Source organism: Galeopterus variegatus, unplaced genomic scaffold (genome assembly GCF_000696425.1).
Source record: "Galeopterus variegatus unplaced genomic scaffold, G_variegatus-3.0.2 Scaffold88, whole genome shotgun sequence".
Taxonomy (NCBI): domain Eukaryota; kingdom Metazoa; phylum Chordata; class Mammalia; order Dermoptera; family Cynocephalidae; genus Galeopterus; species Galeopterus variegatus.
In genome coordinates, this window is record NW_007726199.1 from 401,731 (window position 1) to 413,920 (window position 12,190).

The 12,190-nt window shown below is 34.2% G+C and overlaps 1 protein-coding gene across 1 annotated transcript in view; it reads left to right on the plus strand.

The window, feature by feature from the left end:
- The first annotated feature begins 440 nt into the window (after positions 1 to 440).
- Positions 441 to 12,190, plus strand: part of NFKB1 (nuclear factor of kappa light polypeptide gene enhancer in B-cells 1) — a 93,485-nt gene continuing 81,735 nt past the window's right edge. Inside the window, exons 1-3 of the mRNA XM_008580828.1 lie at positions 441 to 516; positions 4,220 to 4,257; positions 8,414 to 8,512. Coding sequence (XP_008579050.1) covers positions 441 to 516; positions 4,220 to 4,257; positions 8,414 to 8,512 — 213 coding nt within the window. The remainder of the gene's footprint in view (positions 517 to 4,219; positions 4,258 to 8,413; positions 8,513 to 12,190) is intronic.

The window sequence follows — 12,190 nt, forward strand, 5'->3', positions numbered from 1 at the left end:
TGTTGATGGGTGAGAGGGGTGGCAGGGAAGGAATCTGTAAAAGGACACGAAAATCAACTACATTGTATATTAATAAATTAAAACTTAAAAAAAGTTTTGGATTTGGAGCATTTGGATTTTGGATTTTCAGATTAGGGAAATTCAACCTGTGACAGTAAGCAGGCAACACCAGTTCCTTGCCTCTGGGGACTTTATTATAGCTAGGTTATTCTCAAATCCCTTTGTTATGTAAGCTGAGTCCAGTCCTATATAAAATTATGTACACATGAGAATTTAACTAGGTTTCAAGAAGGTATTTTAAAATCCTGATTTAAAATATTTTCAGGTTTTTTTAGCTTTTGTTTCCTTTCTGTAATTAGGTTTTAGGCATTCCAATTTCAAATTTTTAATGTAATGTTGGAAAAATAATGACTGAAAAATTTACATTTTCTTCTTTATAGATGTATCATATGGATCCTTTGAATCATCCAATATTTAATCCAGAGTTATTTCAACCAGAGATGGCGCTGTCAACAGGTAAGAAAACCCATCCCTATCGCCCTGTTGTTTTGCTTTCACTTTTTTTTAAATTCAGGATTTGCTAAGAGTCTTTTTTAGAAATTCAGTGATGTACATAGAAAGGAAATGTTGATTTATGTTTTAAAAACCAGTCGTTCAGTACATTTTCATTTTGCACAAAAACATTTTACCTCAACTTCTCAACGTATGGCTTACTGTGGTTGCTGATATCTGCTAGAACAGCTCAGAAGGAATTTCTTTATTCAATGTAAGGATTTTCCTTTTCTCCCAATCTTATTATCAGTGGATTCTTTTTAACTCTTCTGTGCTTTGTCCCAGACTCACATGAAGCAGTCTTGACTCCTCAGTTCTATTCCAAAAAAATTTATCTGAGGGCCTGTTGTGGAAGCCAGTATGCCAGGCTCTGAAAAGACAAAGTATACAAAAATCATGAAAGTTATCCTTTTAAAAAGGTTTTAGCTTTGCATCCTGACCGACTGGATAAAACAATAGTAATCTTTCTAATATGACTATTAGTTATCCCCATCCACAAATTATTTAATTTCATATAAGAAATAAAGAAATCAACTTATTTAGCTTCTTTTTTTTATTCATTGATTTGTACGTAAGTTCAGTGTGATGGCTCTTATGTTCTGTTTCGCTTCTCACATCACCAGTGGGACTTAACAGGTGTTCAAAAGTGGTGGCTGAATTATGGAGGTTGTATGTAAAACAGAGAGTTTGGTAATCACTGAAGTGGACATTAGTCATTTTGTTCTTCATAAACTTGCTCGTCTTCATTGGGAGACTTTCTCCAAGTTGTCTCATTCTCATTTAAAATTATTATGATTATTCTTATACTTACTTTTCATTCTTTTAAATAAGAATGTTTTTCTGCATTTGTATATTTACTATTTCTAGGAGTTCATGGGAGAGGAAAAAAATAAATCTGCTATGCTTTCACCTTCATTAGCAGAAGTTGTATTATAGAGGCGTTTCTTTACCCCACAAAACATATTTTTTTAGGCTTCTGTATCTCAGATCTTGTGAAATGCTATCCAATTTGATCTCTGGTTTTTTGGGGGGGTTATGAATATTCATGAGATACAAAGCTGATTGTCACCCCTCTGCCTAAGATGTGAAGGCCAGATCCATACTGGCGGCATGCCCATTACCACAAATTGCGATTGTACCCCATGTCCCCCACCGTAGGTCAGCTTCCTGTGAACAAGTAAATGACTTGGTAGCATATGTGTTTCCTGTGAACTTTTTAATTATGGGGTTTTGAAAGTATTTTTCTTAGTATTAATGTTCTATTGAAAATATAAGAACTTGGTTCCACCCTCAGGATATATACAAATTTCCATTTAATACTTTGTTAATACCAAACAGTATCCTGAGGCAGATCTTTTCTTAATGTTTTTTTTCTTTAGGTTTATGGGCTTAGAAATAAGATTATCAAAAGAACCATCTCAGTAAACATTCTGTGGTCAGAGCTTCTTGTTGTAGAAATTATTTTACCACCATGTTAGAAAAACTTTTAAAATTATACCTGAAAAATCTCTTTTTATAGTTGTTATTACCCCATAATTTTTATTAGTATGTTTTTCACTTTTTGTTGCAGTGGCATACATAGTACAATGTTTATAGTCCAAGAAGTATGGGATGTTTCATTCAAATTTAAAAGGGGTAGAGATGTTATCTAAACCAATATTAACTTATCATTTTCATATGGATTTTTTTATCTTCTATATTTCTTGAAATCTAAAACCATTAGTAGATCTACTACTCGTTAAAACCTCCAAGGGATATAGTACAACTGTATGTCTGTAAGATTATGCTGTAATTTAAATATCTCTGCACAGTGGAATGTCACTTTCATGGCACAGAAATGTGACCAAAAGAAAGATGGTCTTAAAACAAATATATACATATCAAGTCTAATTTTCTAGTTGATATAACTTGTGAATGTGTTCCCTGAAAGAGAAAAATGGCCCCATTTCATATGGAATTTCACATATTAAAAGGAAATTAAATTCTACAGGAAAATAATAGCAAACACTGCAAGTATTTTTAGAAGAATTAAGGGACTTGAAGTTTAATGTAAATGTGCTTCCAACTCCACCATATTTTCCATGAAGTCTTATCTAAATGTTGCTTTCTTAGAGGACTGTTTTCTTGAAATTTTCATTCAGTATATTTTAATATTTGTTACATTGTTATACAGGCTGTGTATTAGTAGTGTGACAGTGTTTCTATTTCTAATCAGTTTTACTTCCTTCTACGAAATTCTAGACCTTTTTTTTTTTTTTTTTGAATTTTAAAATTGCGATTACCTTTCTAACAGTAGTTTAAAATGTCCAGGGATGAATTTTATGCAGATGAAAGAAAGTATTTTACTGCATTACTGCATTGGCCAGTGACTCCCCATTTTTCTTTTCTTGTGTATGTTTCACTTCAAATACAGTCATTTCTCAACTGACTTCCTTATAAATTTCTTGAATAATAACGGCAAATAATTATACCTTTGTTTCCTACAGTTTTCTAGCCTTATCCTGATTCATCATAATACTGAGAAGATTAAAAACAAATTACCTTTTAAGTTATAGTTTACTTTTAATTTCAATCTGAAGGTTTATCTCTCCTTCACAAATTTATTTATCCAAAATAATGTGTTTTGAGCTTCTAGCTGAGAGACAGTGAAGATTAAAATGGACACAGAAGCATTCTCCTAGAATATTTTTAGTACCAAACATCTTAATTTGTCATTCAAACAAATGAGAAACAGCATATGCCTTTATTTATTGCAGAGCTATGGGTTACTATACTATCAACACAAATTCAGATGGGGAGCTTAGGGACTTTCTCATATTGAACAAATTTGTATTTATGCTGTCAGAGTTCTGATTTTCCTTTGTACAGTACTTAATCAGCACACACCTATCTTCAATTAAATTATTTTCAGGATTTTATAAAATGCTTGTGCTGTTTTGAAACAAAGTTTGCAGGAGAGCACAATATTCAAAAGCTTTATATAAACATCAAAAGCTATGGATTGATATGAAGAGTTCACCATGTCTGATAGTCTAAATTAAATTGGGGGAAGGAAGGGAGACAAACTAACCAGTTAGGGAATGAGGCAGTGCTTATGGATTCAGTTAATGGAAAGAAAAGAAAACTTAGTGTAAGGAAACACAGATAGATGGAGATCATTATCAATGTATTTCACACAGGTAGGTTGCTAGCTCAATCTCTTTTAATTTCATGTTAAGCACATTTTCTTTGAGGAATGAAAGTCAGAGTCTAATGATGTGAAGGCAAAAGAAAACAGTGCCCAGGAAGTGGTTGCTGCTTTTAATTGGTATTTGTGTCATTTTTAAAATGCTTTGTTGGGAGACAAGATTGTGAAGGCTATTGACATCTTAATCCTTGCCAGCCATCGTGCCTTTTGTAGGGTTGGGCAACGTGCCATCACCATTCAACAAACATTTATTTATCTCGGTTCTCTAAAACTGTAACACTATTGTAAAAATAATGTTAAATTTAATATTTCAAATGAGAAAGAGAAATTATATCCTTATAGAATTTTAGCTAAAATATTGATTTGAAACCACTATTTACAAACATAATTTCAGTTTTTGACTTGCTTTACATTTTATACCAAATTTGAGAAGGCTCACAGTTTCTTTTGGTTTCTGTTTGTTGTTTTTGTTTTTAGCAGATGGCCCATACCTTCAAATATTAGAGCAACCTAAACAGGTAAGAAGATTAAAGGGATGGGATTTTTTCTTTTAATGTGAGATCCCTACATCTAATATTAAGATCTCAAGCACTGAATAATAGAAAATGGATTTTATGAAGGAAGTAGTTATCTGAAAGATCAACAGCCTGCCAAATTATGTAACACCTTTATTTGTCTACTTTACATTTCTCTTAATCATTCTTCAAATTGTCTTAAGCCTCAGTAGTACACAGTTCTGTAAAACTCCAGTTAATTATAGATCTTGGTATTCTGCTATTTCTACCAGCTTAGCTTACCAGGCACTCCCAGGAAAGACATAGGTTATTTCTTTCATTTTCTTTTATAAGGAAGTGCACATAGACACAATTCACATACACTGAGTGACACGCATCAATTATGTTCATGCACGTGTAGTATTTCTGTGTCTTTCTCCTTCCTTTAGTAGCTCCAGCCTTTTCTTTTCTGTCTTTGGAACATGTAACCTAAGGCTAAAAGTACAGTGAGAGGTAAAGTATTAGAATGGACTGTTGAGTTCTCTTCCCTCTGGTGTTAGCTTTAGACTCAGCCTCTTTTGGAGTCAGGAGAGGAACATTTTATCTTATCAGGCTCTTCCTCTTACCACTAGATTCTGTGAAGGATAACTCGGAATTGAAATGGCCTCCTCATCGTGTTCCAACTCTGTGGATAAATATTTATTGGAAATTGGATGGGACTAGTGGTGAAAGAGAGGAGGAAAGTGAATCTTTAATATCTGCCTGTAGGAAATGTCAGTTATCAGGGAATGGAAGTAATGGTCTAACCTCCACAGAATGAGGACAGAGTTAGTAAATCTGAAGGGATGTGCTTATCACTGAGACTGAAGGTACATACACCTGCCCTCTTGCAGATACATTACCCAATACCTTTCCCAAGTGTTCTTTTTATTAGCTCAGGTGAGTGATTGTAACACTTTTGCATTGTGTAACATTTAACAAATGCTAACTAGGTCAAGAACTTAAATAAAGCATCTACTGCCTTGTGGTTTCACTATCTATCTATTGGATTTGGTCAGCACTTAAGGGTTATAAGTATCTTAATGACAACCAAACAGATGATCCTTATAAGGTCAAAATTAGATGAAAGTGGACAGGAAGGCCACATGAGACTTTGGGGTATTGTTCTTATTGCTTTCAGATAGCACTTTCTAACTCCACAGGCTGCCAACAAAACTTTCCTTTGCTTTACCTTTATGTCCAACTCTGTAATAGCAGTTTCTCACAGGAGGTCACCAATTGTCTCAAAGACCCTCCCAGTGGAATTTTATCCCCTGAAAGTCTATGGAAATTTTTCTAATTTGTAAAATCTGGGTTATCCGTGAAACTGAGAAATCAACAAAAATTTGTCTGCATACCAGACAAAGTATTTTTTCAAATATCCATTTTCATAAGCATAGCACTATGATAAAAATTTTAAAACGCATTTTTCTTTTTTTTTTGGCGGCTGGCCAAAAATGCAATTTCTTATCACAGACGCAATGCTCATAGGGAACACTGACATTTATGATTTACCTGAAGAGTTAATGTAATACAAAATTCAAAATTCAAATCATTATATGTGGATGTATAAAAGGTCATGTGAGTAAACAATGTGTTTGTTTACCAAACTGATGTTATTTTGATGTCTGACATCAGCGAAAGTAAGAAGGTTGCATTTAAGTCAGACTCTCTCACTGGATGGATGTAGCCTTGCCTTTGAGGTTGATGACTCATTTTAGGCAAATGGAGTTACTGAGATGAATTGTCATGGATTAGCAAATCTTTAATCTCAGAAGTTTAGAATCAGAAACACATCCAGACTATGCATTTGAAGACATTTTATATTCCTGAAAAAAGAATTATAAATTTTTATTCTCAGATTAAAAATTCTTTTGCATAGAATTTTAGATAGTCTTATGCAGCCACAAATAATATCTATCATGTTTTTCAAACTATAAGTAAGTTATTAAGGCATGCCTATTTACTTACAGTCTACTTGACACCATGACCAATAAGATATAATAGTATATATGTATATATTTTTCCAATTGTCCCAAAGGAATTTTGTGATTAAAAATAACAAATTGCTTTATTAATTTTTTTTTTCAAGTTAGAAAAATTCTTTTTCTTTTGGGCCCCTTTGCCACAGATTTTCCCTGGCTTGGACAGGGATAAGTCATAGCATATACTACTAATCTTTAGAATATCCAGTTCTGTTGCATATTATTCAGTGCTATTACCCAATACTATTTAAAAACTGAAGTTGTGTTTAAATTGATTAGCAGTCAAGTAAATCTCCATGGTTAGCCAATTCTGGAGGCTGTTGCACAGGATGTTGCATTTTCACAGTTAGAAATTTCATTTATTTATTAAATTTACTCACAAAAGGTATAGGGCTAAATTTGCAACTTATTTTTTAATTTGAATTTTGTGAGAAGCAAAACAGAGGACTTACCCCTAAAACTTCACTTGGAAAGACTTCTCTGGTATTTAGGTTTGGAATCTCTGGAGGAGCCATATGCAAGTGCTGTTTGAGGTACCACTTTGATGAGTTGATCATACACTGCAGACCCATGTGTGCCTTCATGAATGTTCCCAGTCTAGGCAATTGACTTCAGGCCTTATTTATCCAGTGAGATATGTTTTAGGAGCAATCTTTGCAAATCAGGAAATCCTCAGAGAATACAGGGATAGTTCCGGTTCAAGGCACCTGGACCATTCAAAGATTGCAAGACCCTGTTAGGCATAATGAAATGTGGTACAATCTAAGGAGGGCAAAAATTTTACAATGGACTAGAGCTTAAAACTGTTAAAACCTTTATGTTTGCTAGAGTTCCACAGTTGTATGAACATGTAAGGTAGAAACTCCCACCAGCAAGTAGTGGGTATGGGGAGCTACTGATGGCCTAATGATCTAGCACTGTTTATTATGAAGTCAGTTCCACAATAAAAATACGTGAAAGGTGAGGATATTCCTTAAAATAGGTTAACATATTGTTCTTTTCACCAGTGGGTGAATTTGAAAAAAGAAAAACTATCTGGTTAATTAATTGTACAATTATAAACTACTAACACTACCACAAATTGATTATCATTATTGTAGAGTTGAGTTTTTCAGGAAATGCAGTGAAAGCTTCCTTAATATGATGATCACAGTCTGGCCAGTTAGCTAAGTTGGTTAGAGCATGGTGCTGATAACACCAAGATCCAGGGTTATATCCCTGTACCAGCCAGCCACGCCCCCCCCCCCAAAAAAAGAAAAAGTATGATAGTGAGGTCTTTTGCGTAATTATTCTTGTTTTATTCTGTGTATACAATTACAGATAATTATAATTATGTTAGCTTTATAAATCATAAAATAGTAGAACTGTAATAAATCTTAAAGATGGTCTGGTATAATCTTCTCATTTCTACAGATGAAAAACCATGGCACTTCAGCCTAGTCATTCATATAGTAAAGACTTGCAGCTAACTCTTCATTGATTAACTACATTTGTAGAATTTCTGAGTCAGACAGTATTTAAGGAGACTATGCAGTTTTTGAATTTAGTTAATATTCAAGCTTGAGCTCGTTCATATCAATAATCATAAAATCAAAAATCTTATCCTCTGATCTGTTGAGAGAAGCTCCTCAGCTGTGCAGTCTAGCATAGGGTGTATTCTACAACACTGATGCAATATATTTAAAAAAGACATTTCTGTAGTCTCTGCTGAACCAACTGTAATCAGAGTAGGGAAAAGGAATTCCTTTAAGTAAGAGTTAAAGAAGCATAACTTTTAGTAATATGTCAAAGTTCAGAGCTTGGCAGCAGCAGTTTGAGATGAGGAAGCTCTGATTCAAACAAGCTGTAGCATGCCAAGTCCAAAAGTTTAAACTCTTCAGCAGTTTATTCACCACATATGCACAGCATGAGAGCTTCCGCAGGCTTAGGTACCTGACTTTCCAGCCACATCTCAGTGCACAAGTGTCAATTAATATTATTTTCATAATAAGGTTATGAAAAGGGATTCTTATTTACAGAGTCCCATTTCACAGTTTCATGTGTTTTTCTTCTCTCATCTTGTACACAACAAGAATTAAAAATTGGTATGTAACTTTGTCACTATAATTTTTACTAAGCATTTCTCAAACTTATTGGCTCTATGTTCACCTTTGCAGAGAGGATTTCGTTTCCGTTACGTATGTGAAGGCCCATCCCATGGTGGACTTCCTGGTGCATCTAGTGAAAAGAACAAGAAGTCCTACCCTCAGGTCAAAGTAAGTTTGAGGTGTTCTTCTATGTGAATTCTGGAAGATTCAGTTTCCTAGGAGTGAAACAATGAAACTGTTTTAAGTGAATACAATTTGCCTTTGCTCCTAAACTGAACTGTTCATATGATTATTACAGTTTTTAAGTAGAAATTTGTCTCTTAACAATAGAAGTGAGAGATTTTTAAACTCTGTTTACATTTCCATTTAGTAGAAATGTTTTCAACATTGGCTAACAAACTTTTACTATTTCTCAATCATCTTAAAGTTTTTTAAAATTGTACACTTCCTGAAATGTTAGTAAGTCTTTGAAAGAAATGCTTGATTTTGGCTCTTTGGAGATTTAGTGAAAAACAAAACAGATGACTGAGTGTATGGATTATATAGTATGTTATTGAAGATCATTCATTTAGATCCAGAATCTGTTACTTACTAGCTGTGTGGCATTGACTAGGTTAATCCAACACTTCTAAACCTCAGAATCCTAATGTATAAAATGCAGAAATATTAATAGTATGTGGTTCATAAAGTCTTTTAGAGATTAAATGAGAAAATGTATGTAAGTGCTCCACAAAGAACGTGAAAGCACCCTAGGGCATCTCTGCCTGTAGCCATGTGTGTTGGTCCTTCTTGGAACCAACTACTTCATAACATGCTGGTGGTGTGCTGGTGTTTACCCTTTACTATCTTCAGGTTCTTTTTTTGTTTGTTGATTTAATGGAAAATATCTTTCTCTAAGTTGAGTTTTTTATTTTCATAATATGGTGCCATGCTTCAAAGACTCACTGATAATAGTTTTGCAGTTAAGTCAGTCAACAATTGCAGTTTAGCAATTTTAAAAGTTTTTATTTGTTCAGTAATTCAAGGCTTGGACAAAACAATTCCTCCTACGTGTGTGCCCTCCTCAGAATATAACATACTTTTGGCCTCAGTCTTTTTGTTGGCTTATTTTGTGAATAGAGATGAAGTTCAACAGAGCAGGGCTGCAGCAAAATTATGACGTGAGATCTGTCTTTGGTTTTGCCAGGCTTATATTTTGTTTCTCCCCTTTCCTCATATCCCACTTCTAGGCCCAGGCCTTTCTAATTTCTTATCCTTGTTCCAAAACAAAAGACAAAATACTGTCATGTCATTCATTACATTTCAAGTGCTGCTCACCCATATTATATAGTATGGGTCCTATCGGTCATATTTGCATTTTAAGTCTCTTAGCTCTAGTTGTGGAATGGAAGATATTTTTCCCATTAAAGGTAATTAGGCACATAAAGATGATGTCTTTAGCCCACAGAAGCAGACCACAGTCTTATGGCCTCAAGTCCTTTAGAACCTGGATGAGTAATGCGGAACAGCAATAAAGGGAATTAGAATTTATTAAAGACCAAAGACTTGCCAAGTCCTTTACATACATTATCTCTTTTAATCCTGATAACAACCCCAGTATGTAAAAAGTGTAATTCCTATGAGGAAACTGAGGCTCAGAGAGAGGAATTAACCTGCCTTTCTCACAGGACTAGTGGCTCTTTATCCTACAGCAGATGATTGCTCATTGAATCTCTCACAGAGAATGTGTGCATTTGGGATGCTGGGTGCCAGGAGACAAGGGGACAGGACATGGAAGGACAGTGGAAAAATAAGGCACGGAGAATGATAACAATGTAAAGCAAGGGAGAGAGAGGCTCAGGTGGCAAAGGGTGCTCAGGTATTAGGGAGTCAGATGCAACACATCTTTTTAAAACATAGGTCTGTGTGTCATATATGACACATGAGTATACAAATGTTGTGTATGTTTTTGTGTGTATATATTTGTGAGAAGGATAATTGAAAGAAACATGTTCTCAGCATTGACATTGATTATAAATAGTGAAGAATTAAAATTAAGAAAAAAAATGGGAGTTTTTTCTGGGTTGGGTCTGTACAAAAAAACATAAATTATGGTATAGTCGGCCCTCCATATCCACGGGTTCCTCATCCATGGATTCAACCATCTGCAGATGGAAAATATTTGGAAAAATAAAAAAAATAATACAAATAAAAAACTACAGTGTAACTGTTTACATAGCATTTACATTGTATTAGATATTATAAGTAATCTAGAGATGATTTGAAGTATATGTATGGAGGTTATATGCAAATACTATGCCGTTTTTTTTATCAGGGACTTGTGTATCCTTGGGTTTTGGTGTCTGTGAGGTTCCTGGAACCAATCCCCCAGGGATACCCAGGGACAACTGTACTTTCATTAACTTGTTTACTTTAATTGCTCTAGTATTCTGTGGCTGAGTAACAATTCTTAATACTAACAACTACTTGGCACTAACTATGTTGTAAATTTATTGGCTAATAAAACCCTTACATATCTACTTATGCTTAGTCTTCATACATTCCTCTCATGTAGAGGTTCCACCCACTCAAAAACATTGTTGCTTCACAGTCACAAAATAATTTAGAAATGCAGCAGCTTAATGGACACGAGATGTTCTTATTCCAATCATGGTTTCTATTTCAAGGAGTTTAATACTTAGTGGTAAATACAGGCAGATATGTAAACAACTAATAATAAAACAAGTCAAAATATAAATGCAGAAGATTGGTCATAGTTAAACTTCAGCTTCAGCTGCTTTATTTCACCCAATCATTTGTTTTTAAATTCAATAATTCAGTATATATTTATTTAAGCATTTAATCAAATTGTAAGAAATGAAGAACTCAGTGTTTAGAAAATGTAACTATTATAAGCTGTCATTGTTCTCTTAGCCTGTCATTGTTCACTGGGAGTTTAAATGTCTCTGCTCAGAAAACTCTTAATTAGAAGGATGGGGATGAGGGGAAGAAAGAGACACTGTGAGGTATTTTTTCCCAGAGATCTTCTCTTAATATCCCTCCCAATAGTCTTTCATAAAGAATAGCTGAGGGTGACCTTTCGGTTTACAAAGGGATTTTAAATCCCTTTTCCCTGTAAAATTTTGCAGAGGAAATTTAAAGAAAATTTGAGGTTTAGGCTCCAATGTATATCTTTTATCAGGAAGACCTTTACATTTTATGTGTCTTTTCTGCCAAAGTTTATTAAGCACCTGCTCCCTGTGAGCTGTCAGGGAGGCATGGAGCAGATTCATCTAGATCAGAGTTTCTCATACTCAGCACTATTGACATTTTGGGTTAGAAAATTATTTGTTATACGGGGCTGTTCAGTGTATTGTAGTATATATAGCAGCACTAAATACTCACTAGATGCCAATAGCATTTCTACAGTTATAACAACCCAAAAATATCTCCAGATACTGCCAAATGTCCCCTGGGGGATAAAATTACCCCTGCTTGTGAATCACTGATCTGGATGTAATGTGGAATCAATCTTAACCTTATTCCTTTGCATATTTTGCTACTATAAAGCTGTATCACATAGATTACATGGAATTTTCCAAATATGTTATTTTACAAACTTATGTACTTTTCCTGATTATTAGTAGATATTTCTTACTTTCAAGATGATGATCATGGTGTCTGTGTAATTTCTCCTAGAATCTGTGAGTTAGTGTACCTGGATGTTAAGGAGAAAGACAGAAAAGATAAAAAAATATTTATCTTAAAGATTTCATATTCTGTGATAACTGCATACCTAAAAGTTAATGTAGGAGTTCTGTTGACTGTTACAAACTATTATGGAAGGGAAAGTGAAAGTGGAGGCAG